General features: G+C 42.2%; 1 protein-coding gene across 1 annotated transcript in view; it reads right to left on the bottom strand.

Annotated features, from left to right (window-relative positions):
- Positions 1–9,811, bottom strand: part of PIWIL1 (piwi like RNA-mediated gene silencing 1) — a 137,972-nt gene extending 128,161 nt beyond the window's left edge. The window contains exon 1 of the mRNA XM_075274921.1: positions 9,731–9,811. Within this exon, the coding sequence (XP_075131022.1) occupies positions 9,731–9,799 (69 nt within the window). The 5' untranslated portion in view covers positions 9,800–9,811. The remainder of the gene's footprint in view (positions 1–9,730) is intronic.
- Positions 9,812–17,183: the final 7,372 nt, after the last annotated feature.

Here is a 17,183-nt window from a genome sequence, read left to right as displayed (position 1 = left end):
CCTGGGGCTCATGCGTTCTGTGCCCCCCGGTGAAGAGCTATCGGTGCCGCTACTGTAGCATTTCTGACAGTCATACAGGAACGCCCCTCCTCACAGCAGCGTCTATTGCGCTGTACTGCCCAGCCATGATGCTTACACCATACTTATTTAACCATAGCACTAAAAAAATAAAAGGGCTTTTTTGCCCTAAAAACCCCTTTAACTATTTCCGCACTGGGCGATTTTCTGGTGCAAGGTTAGACACAATTTAGGCGATTTTCTTTGGGCAGTTTTAATTTTTATTTTGCATGGTGTTGTCAGGAGTGGCGCTAGAACCTGTAATAAGGGCATGTTATTGGCGTATTATTTTACTCATTTTTCTAATTATTTTCATTAAAAATTTTTTACTTTTCTACATTTTTTTTTTTTTTTTTTTTTTACATTGTGTCCCCATAAGGTCATTCTAGACCTTTGAAGACATCTCATCCATTTTTCTTGGATGGGAGGGGCTGATTTCCCTGTAATTGGAGCTACATACAGCCCCAGCTTCAAGAGGAATACAGCCTCCTTCCCCTAACTGCTGAGCTGGGTCCTGTAGGACCCAGTAGTTCTAACAGACTCTTATCCCGGCAGATCATGTAACCACCGGGTCAGAGGGGACCTGCATTATGGTGGTGCCCATAGTTGTGTATACAGCGCTCATAAAGCAATAGGGGATCTTGGGCTATAGTTACAGCCGGCTCAGTTTCAGCAGCTGCACAATTTCGCACAGCTGATGAAAACTGCAAGGACTGAGGGAATTATGCACGGTGATAGACAGACCCTTATATCTGATATTATTTATATATATATATATATATATATATATATATATATATATATATATACAGTCCTATGAAAAAGTTTGGGCACCCCTATTAATCTTAATCATTTTTAGTTCTAAATATTTTGGTGTTTGCAACAGCCATTTCAGTTTGATATATCTAATAACTGATGGACACAGTAATATTTCAGGATTGAAATGAGGTTTATTGTACTAACAGAAAATGCGCAATATGCATTAAACCAAAATTTGACCGGTGCAAAAATATGGGCACCTCAACAGAAAAGTGACATTAATATTTAGTACATCCTCCTTTTGCAAAGATAACAGCCTCTAGTCGCTTCCTGTAGCTTTTAATCAGTTCCTGGATCCTGGATGAAGGTATTTTGGACCATTTCTTTCTACAAAACAATTCAAGTTCATTTAAGTTTGATGGTCGCCGAACATGGACAGCCCGCTCTCAAATGATCTGAAAACAAAGATTGTTCAACATAGTTGTTCAGGGGAAGGATACAAAACGTTGTCTCAGAGATTTAACCTGTCAGTTTCCACTGTGAGGAACATAGTAAGGAAATGGAAGACCACAGGGACAGTTCTTGTTAAGCCCAGAAGTGGCAGGCCAAGAAAAATATCAGAAAGGCAGAGAAGAAGAATGGTGAGAACAGTCAAGGACAATCCACAGACCACCTCCAAAGAGCTGCAGCATCATCTTGCTGCAGATGGTGTCACTGTGCATCGGTCAACTATACAGCGCACTTTGCACAAATAGAAGCTGTATGGGAGAGTGATGAGAAAGAAGCCGTTTCTGCACGTACGCCACAAATAGAGTTGCCTGAGGTATGAAAAAGCACATTTGGACAAGGCAGCTTCATTTTGGAAACAAAAATTGAGTTGTTTGGTTATAAAAAAAAGGCGTTATGCATGGCGTCCAAAAAGAAACAGCATTCCAAGAAAAACACATGCTACCCACTGTAAAATTTGGTGGAGGTTCCATCATGCTTTGGGGCTGTGTGGCCAATGCCGGCATCGGGAATCTTGTTAAAGTTGAGAGTCGCATGGATTCCACTCAGCATCAGCAGATTCTTGAGAATAATGTTCAAGAATCAGTGACGAAGTTGAAGTTACGCCGGGGATGGATATTTCAGCAAGACAATGATCCAAAACACCGCTCCAAATCCTCAGGCATTCATGCAGAGGAACAATTACAATGTTCTGGAATGGCCATCCCAGTCCCCAGACCTGAATATCATTGAACATCTGTGGGATGATTTGAAGCGGGCTGTCCATGCTCGGCGACCATCTAACTTAACTGAACTTGAATTGTTTGTCCAAAATACCTTTATCCAGGATCCAGGAACTGATTAAAAGCTACAGGAAGCGACTAGAGGCTGTTATCTTTGCAAAAGGAGGATCTACTAAATATTAATGTCACTTTTCTGTTGAGGTGCCCATACTTTTGCACCGGTCAAATTTTGGTTTAATGCATATTGCACATTTTCTGTTAGTACAATAAACCTCATTTCAATCCTGAAATATTACTGTGTCCATCAGTTATTAGATATATCAAACTGAAATGGCTGTTGCAAATACCAAAATATTTAGAACTAAAAATGATTAAGATTAATAGGGGTGCCCAAACTTTTTCATAGGACTGTATATATATATATATATATATATATATATATATATATATATATATATATACCGTATTTTTCGGACTATAAGACGCACTTTTTTCCCCCCAAATTTGGGGGGAAAAGCAGGGTGCGTCTTATAGTCCGAATGTGGCCGCCTGGCATCCGCTGTAATAGAGAGGCGGATGCCGGCGAGGGATAGACGCCGGCACAGGTGCTGGGGCCTGAGACATCGCTACGCTCCTCTGCCCTGCATGAAGCCAGCAGCGGCAGGGGCTTCATGCAGGGCAGAGGAGCGTAGCGATGTCTCAGGCCCCGGCACCTGTGCCGGCGTCTATCCCTCGGCGGCATCCGCCTCTCTATTACAGCGGACGCTGGGTCTGTATTGGCGGCCCCTTCTCCCCCGGGCCGGTCCCCACCGGCCCCATACCTGTAAAGTTGCAGGCCGGCTCCTGCGCGGCGATATCGGAGGAGTCGACCTGTTCGGGTGACAGCCGGGAGCCTAATGAAGGCTCCCAGGCCTGTCACTGTTATATTAGTATTGCGGCTGGGTCTATGACCAGCCGTAATAGTAATATACAGAATGTCCCATAGACGGCAATACAGTTGTATTGCCGTCTATGGGACTTGCAATCAAGTGACTGCAGGTTCAAGCCCCCGGGGGGAAATAAAATAGTAAAAAATAAATAAATAAATAAAAAAAAAAGCTTTAAAAATATATAATAAAAAAAATGAAATAAATAAAAGTTCTAAATAACCTCCTTTCCTTAGAATATATATAAAAGTAGAAAATCATATGTCAAACACATACACATTAGGTATCCCTGTGTCCGAAAATGCCCGGTCTACTAATAGTTTTCCTGTACGGTGAACGTCAAAATCACAAGCGCTAAACCGCCAGGTTTTTTTTCAATAAAAGGTGATCTAAGCAACAGACATTCCCCAAAATGGTATAACTAAAAAGTACATCTGGCCCAGCAAAAAAAAAAACACTCTATGCATCCCCGTACAGCTGCAGGGTCACCTGTCAATGTGGCCTTGCAGCTGTTGCAAAACTACAACTCCCATATATTAAATATTTTTAAATTTTTTGCTTCAAAATTTTTTTCCCCTATTTTCCTCCTCTAAAACCTAGGTGTGTCTTATAGTCCAGTGCATCTTAAAGTCCGAAAAATGTATTTAGTGTGTGAATTTAAGATTGAATATGCGTTTTAGGTGCAAATATGTGTTTTGGTGCAATTTTTCAAAAAATTATTTGTGTTTGTTGCAAAGTTACATGAAGGCAGATGTGGCTATTCAAAACCTGTTGAGACACATCTCCAGATTGTCTAATTTCAAAAAAATACAGTCCTATGAAAAAGTTTGGGCACCCCTATTAATCTTAATCATTTTTAGTTCTAAATATTTTGGTGTTTATAACAGCCATTTCAGTTTGATATATCTAATAACTGATGGACACAGTAATATTTCAGGATTGAAATGAGGTTTATTGTACTAACAGAAAATGTGCAATATGCATTAAACCAAAATTTGACCGGTGCAAAAGTATGGGCACCTCAACAGAAAAGTGACATTAATATTTAGTAGATCCTCCTTTTGCAAAGATAACAGCCTCTAGTCGCTTCCTGTAGCTTTTAATCAGTTCCTGGATCCTGGATAAAGGTATTTTGGACAAACAATTCAAGTTCAGTTAAGTTAGATGGTCGCCGAGCATGGACAGCCCGCTTCAAATCATCCCACAGATGTTCAATGATATTCAGGTCTGGGGACTGGGATGGCCATTCCAGAACATTGTAATTGTTCCTCTGCATGAATGCCTGAGGATTTGGAGCGGTGTTTTGGATCATTGTCTTGCTGAAATATCCATCCCCGGCGTAACTTCAACTTCGTCACTGATTCTTGAACATTATTCTCAAGAATCTGCTGATACTGAGTGGAATCCATGCGACCCTCAACTTTAACAAGATTCCCGATGCCGGCATTGGCCACACAGCCCCAAAGCATGATGGAACCTCCACCAAATTTTACAGTGGGTAGCATGTGTTTTTCTTGGAATGCTGTTTCTTTTTGGACGCCATGCATAACGCCTTTTTTTATAACCAAACAACTCAATTTTTGTTTCCAAAATGAAGCTGCCTTGTCCAAATGTGCTTTTTCATACCTCAGGCAACTCTATTTGTGGCGTACGTGCAGAAACGGCTTCTTTCTCATCACTCTCCCATACAGCTTCTATTTGTGCAAAGTGCGCTGTATAGTTGACCGATGCACAGTGACACCATCTGCAGCAAGATGATGCTGCAGCTCTTTGGAGGTGGTCTGTGGATTGTCCTTGACTGTTCTCACCATTCTTCTTCTCTGCCTTTCTGATATTTTTCTTGGCCTGCCACTTCTGGGCTTAACAAGAACTGTCCCTGTGGTCTTCCATTTCCTTACTATGTTCCTCACAGTGGAAACTGACAGGTTAAATCTCTGAGACAACTTTTTGTATCCTTCCCCTGAACAACTATGTTGAACAATCTTTGTTTTCAGATCATTTGAGAGTTGTTTTGAGTAGCCCATGATGCCACTCTTCAGAGGAGATTCAAATAGGAGATCAACTTGCAATTAGCCACCTTAAATACCTTTTCTTATGATTGGATACATCTGGCTATGAAGTTCAAAGCTCACTGAGGTTACAAAACCAATTTTGTGCTTCAGTAAGTCAGTAAAAAGTAGTTAGGGGAATTCAAATCAATAAAATGATAAGAGTGCCCATACTTTTGCACCGGTCAAATTTTGGTTTAATGCATATTGCACATTTTCTGTTAGTACAATAAACCTCATTTCAATCCTGAAATATTACTGTGTCCATCAGTTATTAGATATATCAAACTGAAATGGCTGTTGCAAACACCAAAATATTTAGAACAAAAAATGATTAAGATTAATAGGGGTGCCCAAACTTTTTCATAGGACTGTATATAGGGTTTAGGGATTCACTTGCTTTCCACGGTGTGTAATCCCTACATTTTATAGGATGATACTTTTTTAACATTTCCTTTATTTTTAATTTTGATTTTTGAACTATTAATTTTGCACTGTTCATTCTGTGGTAAAAATAACATTCTTAATTTATTCTGCAGCAGTACGATTATGGTGATACCAAATATGTATAGGTTTTTTAATGTTTTACTACTATGACACAAAAAAATTACCAAATCTTTTTATTGTTCCATCTAAGAAGCTGAAACATGAAGTTTCACTGGTATAATTTTAGGAATCTACAACTCATTTATCGCTTTCCATTCTGTTTTTTGGATGGCTGGATAAACAAAAATGGCTATCTTGGCATTATTTTTTACTTTTATGCCATTCATCATGCGGGTGCAATATTGTATTGTAATAATATTATTATGTCCGGCTGCTACAGACGTGACGATACAAAATATGTGTACTTTTTAGAGATGAGCGAGTACTATTCGAAACTCCCGTTTCAAATAGCACGCATACATAGGAATGAATGGAAACGGCAGACACACAGACTTTACCGGCGTCCGGCCGCTTAACCCTCTGCATGCCAGCTGCGTCCATTCATTCTTATGGGAGCGTGCTATTCGAAACGAGAGTTTCGAATAGTACTAGTACTTTTTTTTAAAAAAAAAAAAAAAAACATGCATAACATTTTAATGCGGGAGAGTTTATTTGTGTTTATTTTGATTTTGAGCTCTTTTATAGCTGGTTTTGGATTTGGGAAAATAGCAGATCCTGCACCAGATATGTTGTGATCACTGAAAACAAGGTAAAGCAAGCAGAACCATTACCCCCACCGGCCTCAGCTCAAGAAACTATGGTCTGATCTGGAGAGCAAGAGCTTTCCTTATGTTTAATGGTAAGTCTATAAAGAACTTCCAGGCTGTTCAGGAACTTATCTTACCTTATCTCTAACCGAACAGGTGGGTATAGTCAAAGTCAAGGCACACACCAAGGCTGATACAAAATATAAATAAAGTTAACGCAAAGGCAGATGGTGCCACCAAACCAGCTGCAGAAAAGCCTAGGGAACATGCCTCAGAACTGGTGGTCACCATACCAGAGAAAGTTTATCAGCTCTCTTTTCAGGTTTTCAAAACATTGCAAGACCAAACTGGGACAATACGACTTGGGAGCAGCAAGGTGAACAAAGCCTGATGGGCAGTGGTAAGAGAGGATATTGTTTCCAATGATGGCACAGGCAGCTCATTCTTAAGTGCACCACTCAATAACAGCCATGTGTGACCTGGTGGACAAACGATAGGCAGCTCCAGGTTGTAGCATGTGATGCATAGACCAGCCTGCAAAAGAGAGGATTTGCAGACAAGCCTGGGAGCCTGTACAAGGCTCCCGGCTGTCATGGCAACGGGACGTCAGCCCTGGAGCATGCTCCAGGAGCCGACGATCCCGGCCAAAATGGCGGCGCCCATGCACCGCCGGGAAAATGGCGCCTCCGGCGCCTTTGACCGCGGCGCCGGAGGGGTTAATGCCTCTGATCGGTCCGGGGACCGATCGGAGGCATTAGAGCCGGTTGTCTACTGCTTAAAGCAGTAGACACCCGGCGGCTATGGCGGCCGCCCGGCTCCCGAGCGGTCGCCATAGTTACAGACCCGACATGCGTCGTACTATTACAGCGCATGTCGGGAAGGGGTTAATGTCACCTTTCTGTTCAGGTGCCCATACTTTTGCACTCGTCAAATTTTGGTTTAATGCATATGCATTTTCTGTTAGTACAATAAACCTCATTTCAATCCTTAAATATTACTGTGTCAAGGATAGTCAGGGGTGTCTGATACAGAGAACCGGACTACAAAGAGACCTAGAGATGGGGGGGATAAGTGGTGTGTGAAACCCCCCTACGCAGCGACTCTATAGCTACCTCTATTGCCTAGTCTAGCTTCAGAAAGCATGCATATTGCCCAAGTATGTATATCTAGTATGTGGTCACCAGACATACAAGTGGATACCCTCAGGGGAAGATGGGACGTGTACTCTTGCTAGACTGACACCAGCTACCTTTGTATTTGCTCATGAACATGTGACACCTGAGATGATACCCCGTCATACTCTGTACAAGTGTGCAGGAATTGATAAGGTCAGAGAACTTTGAGAAAAATGGATCCAAGAACACGTGAAGAGGCAGGATAGTTGGTGGTCAGATACTTCTTCATTCTTAAATCCTGCCAATTGATGTAAGGGATTAGGTGGATGGTTTATGGGAATATTACAGGGAATATTCTAAATATTACTGCTGTGCCTTTGCATCTATGTGAATATAAAGTTTATATTCTGGTTTGAAAAGAAACTCGCTACGAAGAGGCGTAAACCCAAGACAGTAGGTTTACAGTCTGTAATGGTGCTTGGACGCACACAGACATGTCAGTGAAGGTTCCTCTGTATGTAAATGGTGTAACATATTTATGGGGAATGAGGTGAAGTCTCCAGGGGAGTCCTCAGGATCTGATTAGCAGCTCCTAATGTACCCTGAGAATGGGTTATATCATTTACAAAAGGAGGGAAATGTGGAGGATGTCAGCTTGTGTAACCTTCATTTTAGATTTCAGACATGTGGTCCGGCCATGTGCTCACAGACTCTATTTTGGATTTTGAGACACCTTTTTTCAAGGGAACTCCCATCCCCCGTCAGCCCTCAGGGGGGTGTGAACTCTCTCCAGTTTCTTATCCTATAGACATCCATCAGGGTTATTGTCACAACTTCTCCACCAATCATGTTATGCTAATTATCCTAGCCAAACCTATTCCAGTGTATGCAATGTGATATATACTGCTTCATTGTCATCATTAAAAGCAGAACCACCATTTGCACCACAGCTGAGTGTACTTTGTGCGTGTCTCTAGCATATGCTAATATGTCTTTATTAATTTGGACTTCAATACGGTGATACTTAGAGCGAATTGCGCTCACTGTCGCTCCACAGGATATTCCATGGCCAATTGGTATCCACTTCCTTTCTGGCCAGAAACATTAATGCAAATGTCATGCGGGTGTCATTGTCACGAGGAAGCAGTTGGTGATGAAGGCTAATTTTGTATGGGCATGCCAGCAAGACTTTTCGCAGAACTTTCCACACGGTGCTGTATGGGAGGCCCAATTGCCTGGAAACACTGCGTGCACTGCAGTTACCGCTATGACTACTGGTGCTCTGTTCCTCAACAGCTGCAGCAATATCCTCCATGACCTCGGTGCGTACAGGTCGTCGGCCGCAGCCTGGTTGCACACTGAGTAACCCAGTTGCCTCAAAACGTTTCATCATTTGTCTCAGCGACGTTACAGACATTGGGCCAGCACCTGTAAGCAGGTCTTTCAAACGACGAAAAGCTCTCAGGGCAGCTGTGGCGTTCCTGGCATTCTCAGTGAGACCACTGCTGAGCGGCACAGCTAACTGTAGTACGGTAGCAGCTTTGCTTACTGTAATTTGGGCTACGTCAGGTCACGTTGCTAGTGACCTGACTGACGAAGTGACAGGAGGGGCACAGTTGACTATATTGGGCCAGACCATGGAGACAGCGCGCTTCACCTTACCTATTGGAGGGCACCACTCCTGACATCTGTGCGATCTGCGCTCCTTCCGGTGTCCGCCTGTGTCCTCCTGCCACATCGCTTGTATGCGATGTAAGGAGGATAAAGGAGGCACCGCTCCCGATGTCTGTGCGACCTGCTCTGCCTCCGATGTCCGCCCGTCACATCGCATGTATGCGATGTAAGGAGGATACCAGAGGCAGATCAGGCCACGCAGACATAAGGAGCGGTGCCTCCTGTATCCTCCTTACATTGCATACAAGTGATGTGGCAGGAAGACACAGGCGGACACCGGAAGCAGCGCAGGTCACACAAAAATCGGGAGCGGAGCCTCCTGTATCCTCCTTACATCGCATACAAGCGATGTGACAGGCGGACACAAGCGGACACCGGAAGCAGCGCAGGTCGCACAGACATCAGGAGCAGTGCCCTCCAACAGGTAAAGTGAAGTGCGCTCCATGGCCTGGACCAATCTCCCCAGGAGCTTCATTATAAATGCACGCCTGCCGGCGTTGTCGGCGGGCCGGACAGAAGTGCTTGGCGGGCCGCATGTGGGCTTAGAGGCCCAAAAAACAGCAACTGAAAATGCTTAAAAAGCAGTTAACTGCAGGCCCTATAAACTACATTGGGATTTATCGGTTTCTGCAGGGTATCCGCCAGAAAAATATGGAACAATCTTGCAAACAAAAATAGAGTAAAAATAAAAAGTTAAATATAAAAAATAGTTAACATGTAGTAAATAACCTTATCAGCCGGTTCTGAATCCTTGCCCCTTGCTCTTCCACGTGACCTTGCTCTGGCTCTTCCAGTCATATTTTAAACCTGCAACAAATACATGTAGATTGCACATGTAATTAATGAATTCACACTCAAGTTCTGAATGTTACATTTGCATTTTTAGCCACCTTGCTGACAAAAGTCAGAAAAGACAATGAGCTGTAATGCTATACGAACAAAGTCCTCTGGCTCGCAATGTACAGTATACACTGTATAAACAATGGAAACATCGATTTTCATATCTAAACAATGAAAGATGGCTGTGCTGCAGTGATGTGATGTATGACCTTTCCATGATATTCTCTACTTCTACGCAGGAAGAAAATGCATCCAGTGATTGCAGATACAGACAGCAGAATTTTTTGTACAATGAGATTTAATTCCACTGGTTTCTATGACATTTTGTACACAAACTTATCTTTACTGGTCTTCATGACAATCACATGGCACACTGGTCACTCTAACTCTTTCGCTGCCAGGGGTTTTCGGATAATTTGCACCTCTGGTAGCGAACACAATTTTCAGTTTGGAGATAACCAACATGGTTAAAATGCCACTTAGTACTGTAAACAAACTGGCAGCTTCATGCAATTTTGATTTCAAGTGTATATTTAGTTAAAAGAAAATAATGTACAAATACATTAAAGACATTTAACTACCGTATTTTTCGGACTATAAGATGCACTGGACTATAAGACGCACCTAGGTTTTAGAGGAGGAAAATAGGGAAAAAAAATTTTGAAGCAAAAACTGGTAAAATATTTAATATATGGGAGTTGTAGTTTTGCAACAGCTGCAAGGCCACATTGACAGGTGACCCTGCAGCTGTACGGGGAAGCATAGAGCGTTTTTTTTGCGGGGCCAGCTGTAATTTTTAGTTATACCATTTTGGGGGATATCTATTGCTTAGATCACCTTGTATTGAAAAAAAAACAGGAGGTGATTTAGAACTTTTATTTATTTCATATTTTTAAAGCTTTTTTTTTTTTTTTTACTATTTTATTCCCCCCCGGGGGCTTGAGCCTGCGGTCACTTGATCGCAAGTCCCATAGACGGCAATACAACTGTATTGCCGTCTATGGGACATTCTGTCTATTAGTATTACGGCTGGTCATAGAGACCAGCCGCAATACTAATATAGCCGTGACAGGCCGGGGAGCCTCATTAGGCTCCCGGCTGTCACCCGAACAGGTCGGCTCCTGCGATATCGCCGCGCAGGAGCCGGCCTGCAACTCTACAGGTACGGGGCCGGTGAGGACCGGCCCCGGGGGAGAAGGGGCCACGGATACTGACCCGGCATCCGCTGTACTAGAGAGGCGGATGCCGGGGAGGGATAGACGCCGGGGCCTGAGACATCGCTACGATCCTCTGCCCTGCATGAAGCCAGTGGCGGGGGCATGGAGGAGCCCCTACCGCTGCTGGCTTCATGCATGGCAGAGGAGCGCAGCGATGTCTCAGGCCCCGGCACCTGTAATAGCGTCTGTCACTTGCCGTCTTCCGCCTCTCTATTACAGCGGATGCCAGGCGCCACCTTCAGACTATAAGACGCACCCTTCTTTTCCCCAAAAATTTTGTGCGTCTTATAGTCCGAAAAATACGGTAATCACATCCTTGCATTCCACATATACATTTTGTATGTAAATTGCCTCAGTGGTTTTTGAATGAGCCTGTTTTTATTCATATGCTAATTAGCTTCTCGGTGCACCCTGGAAGTCTCATCATGCACCCTCTGTGCTATTCTTTCTTATGTATGCTGCTGTTGATGACTTCCTGCTTCCTGTTTGCACACACACATAGGAGATAATAGCAGAGACAAGTGCTGCTTGGAACTTCCTGTGCTGGCTGGAAGCTAATTAGCATATGAATAAAAACGGGCTCATTCAAAAACCACTGAGGCAATTTACATACAAAAGGTATGTGTGGAATAGCCTTTCTAAAGGCTATGCAAGGATGTGATTAGTTAAAAATGACTTTTCCCAATGATAGAGTCCCTTTAACCCCTTAGTGACCAGCCTGTTTTGGACCTTAATGACCAAGCCAAATTTTTGAAATTTGCCCTGTGTGACTTTATCAATGAATAATTCTGTAACAGTATATTGCATCCAAGCGATTCTGATATTGTTTTTTCGTGACATGTTGTACTTTATTGAGAAGGTAAAATTAGACTGATATAACTTGTGTAAATTTATTAAAAAACTCGCAAATGCTGAAAATTTTGAAAATTTTTCAATGTTTTCCATTTTTAGCTGCGATATCTCACATATACACAATAATACAGGGCAAAAAAGTTAGTAGTTATATATTTCCAAATGTTCCTTTTGTGTTTCAAGCATATTTGAGATAATTTTAGCATATTTGAGTAACTTAGACAATTTACAAGTTTATCAAGTTTATAAGCAAATTTTGGAAATTTTGAGTGTGTGATTTTTTTCCTGTACCAAGCTATGTTTGCAGACAGGAATAGGTGGCATAATGACAGAAACTCCCATTAAATGACCCAATTTGGAAAACTAGACCCCTTCAGGTATTCTTTGAGGGGTATAGTGAGCATTTTGATCAAACAAATATTGTTTTGCAAGAATTATTACAAATGATGAAAAAAATTTCATTTTCATTTTCTTCAAATATGTGTCATATTAAAGCCAGTTTTTTTGCACACAACACATCAAAAAGAAGAAACACACCCCAAAATATATCACCCCACTTCTCCCGTGTTAAAAAATGTTCACTTTGTGGCCTTAGTCCTATGTACGCACATACAGTAGGGCCTAAGAGGTAGGGAGGGCCAAATGGATTTCAAAACACAAATTTTGCTTGCAGATATTTTATGTCCATTGCACATTCAAACAAGATTTGAGTTACCAAAGCAATTGAAAACACCCATAAATGACACCATTTTATAAACTAGACCCCTTAGGGTATTCATTGAGGGGTATAGAGAGTACTTTGACCCTATAAGTTTTGAGAAAATTTGCGTCAAACAAAAAAAATTTCATATTTCATGTCATTTTATAGGCCGTTTTTTTTGCACATAACACAAGAAAATGAAGAAAAACACCCCAAAATAGATGACCCCATTTCTCCCATGGTCAAAAATGTACACTTTGTGGCCTTAATCCCATGTACGGACGCACAGTAGGGCCCAAAAAGAAGGGAGCACCAACTGGATTTCAAGACACAATTTTTGCTTCTAAATGTTTCAGGCCCATTGCGCATTCAAACAAGATTTGAGTTACCAAAACAATTGAAAACCCCAATAAATGACACCATTTTATAAACTAGACCCCTTGAGGTATTCATTGAGGGGTATAGTGAGTATTTTGACCCCATAGGTTTTAAAAGAATTTGCGTCAAACAAAAAATTCTCATATTTTTTACACAAAAGAGTAATTTTAAAGGCAGCTTTTTTGCACATAACACATGAAAATGAAGAAAAACACCCCAAAATAGATGGCCCCATTTCTCCCGTGTTCAAAAATGTACACTTTGTGGCCTTAATTCTATGTACGGACGCACGGTAGGGCCCAAAAAGAAGGGATCACCAACTGGATTTCAAGACACAAATTTTGCTTGCAGATATTTCAGGCCCATTGCACATTCAAACAAGATTTGAGATACCAAAACACTTGAAACCCCCCATAAATGACCCCATTTTATAAACTAGACCCCTTAAGGTATTCATTGAGGGGTATAGTGAACATTTTGACACTATAGCCGTTTCACAGATTTTACTAACTTAGGGATGTGTAGGTTAAAAATTAGTAAAATGTCCCTTTATCCCCAAAGTTTTCATTTTCACAAGGGGTTAAAGGAGAGAAAGCCCCCCACAGTTTGTTACACAATTTCTCCTGAACACGGCAATACCCCATATGTGGCCATAATCTGCTGTATGGGGACATGGTGGGGCTCAGAATGGAATGAGCGCTATTTGGATTTTGGAGGGCAGATGTTGCTGGAATAGTTTTCAGGTGCCATGTCGCATTTGCTGAACCCTTAAAGTACCAATACAATGGAAACCCCTCAAATGTGACTCCATTTTAAAAACTACACCCATCAAGGAATGTATCAAGGGGTATTATCATTTTGAGCCTAAAAATGCTTCCCAAAAATTAATGTACAAAATGAAAATTGAAATTTTTAAAGAAATATGCCATTTCGGTGCCCAATACCTTGCACCCACTTTGTGTTGTCAGAGACCTGCACTCCTAAAACTATTAAGGGGCCATCCCGAGGGTCAAAAAATTATATATGTGGGTGTAAACTGCCGCTTGGGCACACAGCAGGGCTCAGAAGAGAAGGAGCAGTGCGCTTTTTAGCTATTGTGGTACAGTGTTAGAGGGACTTTCGGGGCGCCATGTTGCTTTTGCAGAGCCCTGAAGGTGCCAGTAAACTGGAATTCGCCAAGAAGTGACCCCATTTTGTAGGGGAAATTTTAGGGTCTCGGCAAATATGACATGGTGTCCAAAAACCAACAATCTAAATCTGCACTCCAAAAGCACATAGCGCTCCTTCACATCTGCGCCCTGCTGTGTACCCAAATGGCGGTGTATGCCCACATGTATGACACTGGTGTACCCCGGATAACGGACTTAATGCCATATGTAGGTAGAAAGGCTGTTTGGACACAGCCGGGCACAGAAGGAAAGGAGCGCTATATTGGTTTTTGGAGCACAGTTTGGTTTTAGGACACCATGCCACTTTTGCAAAGCCCTTGAAGTGGAATCTGCAGACATCTCACCCCATTTTGGACACTACCCCACTGATGGCATTTATCAAGCGGTGTAGCGAGCATTTTAACCCTTGAGGATTGCATTTATTTGGTTTCCAGAAATGAAATTGCGGCTGAGAATGAGAAGTTAAAAATGAAGTTTTCCAGAGATTCGCCATTTCAGTATCTGATATGTTGTGCCCAACTTATGTCAGCAGAGATACACACTCCAAAAACTGTTAAGTGGGTATCCCGGGCATAACAGCTTTCAGAGCGTTCATCTCTGATACGAGTCGGACACAACATATTACGCACTGAAATGACCGATTCTTGGAAAAATTGGCATTTTCACTTCTCACAATCAGCTTTGTATTCATTTATGGATAATATGTTATAGCAACACTTGGGGGTTAAAAATGCTCTCTGTACCCCTGGATAAATCCTTCAGGGGTGTAGTTTCCAAAATAAGGTCACATATCAGGGGATTCCACTTTACTGGCGCTTCAGCTCTGCAAAAGTGTCATGGCATCCAAAAACCAAACCGTCTGTGCTCCAAAAACCCAATAACCCTTCTTTTCCCTTCTGTGTCCGGCTGTGCCCTAATATCAGTTTATACCCACATATGACATTACGTCCGTTATCCTGGGTACACCAGTGTCATACATGTGTCATACATGTGGCATAAACTGCAGTTTGGGCGCACAGCAGGGCGCAGAAGGGAAGGAGCGCTATGCGACTTTTAGAGTACAGATTCAGATGTTTGGTATCCGGACGCCATATCATGTTTGTAGAGCCTATAACGTACCAGAAAACTGGATTCCCCAAAGGAGTCACCCCATTTTGAAAACTGCACCCCTGAAAGAATATATCAGGGGGTGTAGTGAGTATTAGTACCCCGGACGTGATTGCAGAGGGGATGGCGAAGAGGGAATATATAAGCGGTGTGGAGGACATTGCAAACACCAAATTCCCTACTATGTCCCATGATTGGGGGAGTCACTCTGGGGTCACTTAGGGGGTCACTTCCGGTGTCTTTTCCCTCATAAGCTGTAAATCTGGGGTGTCCCCTGATATCCGCTTGCACAGCTTATATATTCCCTACCTGACGCAGCCAGTTGTATTCTAATGATTTGGCGATTTTGGGGTTGTTTGTCTTCACATTACTAGATGCTATATTTTCTTTATTTTTCTGGTGACGTGGCCATATAAGGGCTTGTTGTTTGCGGGATGTGATGCATTTTGTAATGACACCATTTTTGGGTGCCTACAACTTATTGAATACATTTTATTAACCCTTTTTTGCAGGATTTTTTAAAGAAAAATCAATCCTGGCATTGCATTCTACCTTTTAAATTTTTCGCCATGCAGCGTACAATATAAGTAACATGTTCCCTTTATTCTGCGGGTCGGTACGGTTACGGCGATACCTCAGTTATAGTATTTTTTTATGCGATACTAATTCTGTAGAATAAAAACACATTTAGGGACATAAATCAATGTTTTTTGCATCGCCATCTTCTGAGAAGCGTAACATTTTTATTTTTCGGTTGACAGTGTTGTTTGAGGGCTTATTTTTTGCGGGACAATGTGCGCTTTTTATTGGTACTGTTGTGGGGTGTATATGACTTTTTGATCACTTTTTATAGCATATTTTGTAAGGTGAGATGGCGAAAAATCACTACTTCCGGCGGGTTTTTTCCGGGTTTTTTTTTCGACGTTCACCGTATACATTAAATATTGTTGGAGTTTTATTGTTCAGATTGTTACGGACGCGACGATACCAAATATGTATTGTTTTTATTAAGTTTTAGGTTTTTTTTAATATAATTCATTTTTTATAGAAAAAAGGAAATTTTGGGGCTTTATAAGTTTATTCATTTTTATCAGACACTTTATTTATTTATTTTTCACTTTTTATTTTTTACTTTTACACTTTTTACTTTAGGACACTTGGATTAGTGATGCTTTGATAAAAGCATCACTAATTCTCTATCAGACGCTGCAGGACACAGCTGTCAGTGTCTTGCAGCGTCTGGAGGAAGTCAGACGCAGGGGCTGCCTGCGTCTGACTTCCTCTTAAAGCGGCAGGATCAACCAGGTATTGGGGGTCTTTTGGAGCTTGGGGTCACTGGCCAGACCCCAGGTTCCATGTTAGAGACATCGGCACCCCTCGATCTCGCCGCGGGGGGTGCCGATTCGGCCGGCACCGTCACGGAACCGCTTCAGTTCCGTGATCATGTTTGATCACGGAACTGAAGGGGTTAAAAAACCCCGATCGGAGACCCCTCCGATGGGGGGTAATGGAGCAGGGTCTTAGCTGTCAGATACAGCTAAGATCCGCTCCAATTACATCGGCATTGACAGGGAATCCTTCCCTGACTGCCCGACGTAATTTTACTATAGGGCAGTCAGGAAGGACCTGTCAGTGCCGACGTAATTTTACTATGGGCCGGTCGTTAAGGGGTTAAATAGTTGCTAAAAGTGGAAACCAAACAAAAAGTTATATGCACTACACCTCCTAAAATTAAGAGTCCAACATGTGCAAAGTTGATTCATATCACTACAGCCTAGATTTGCATGTACATATCTTCATAAAATCACCAGAATTGCTTAACTATTATGGACACAACCTCTTAACCCCTTAGCGACCCTTGACGTAACTGTACGTCATGGGTCGCATGGGGATGTATGGAGCGAGCTCACACGCTGAGC

Source organism: Leptodactylus fuscus, chromosome 1, assembly GCF_031893055.1.
Source record: "Leptodactylus fuscus isolate aLepFus1 chromosome 1, aLepFus1.hap2, whole genome shotgun sequence".
Classification (NCBI taxonomy): Eukaryota; Metazoa; Chordata; class Amphibia; order Anura; family Leptodactylidae; genus Leptodactylus; species Leptodactylus fuscus.
Note: the sequence above shows the minus strand (reverse complement) of the source record. Positions and strands in the feature narration are given on the sequence as shown.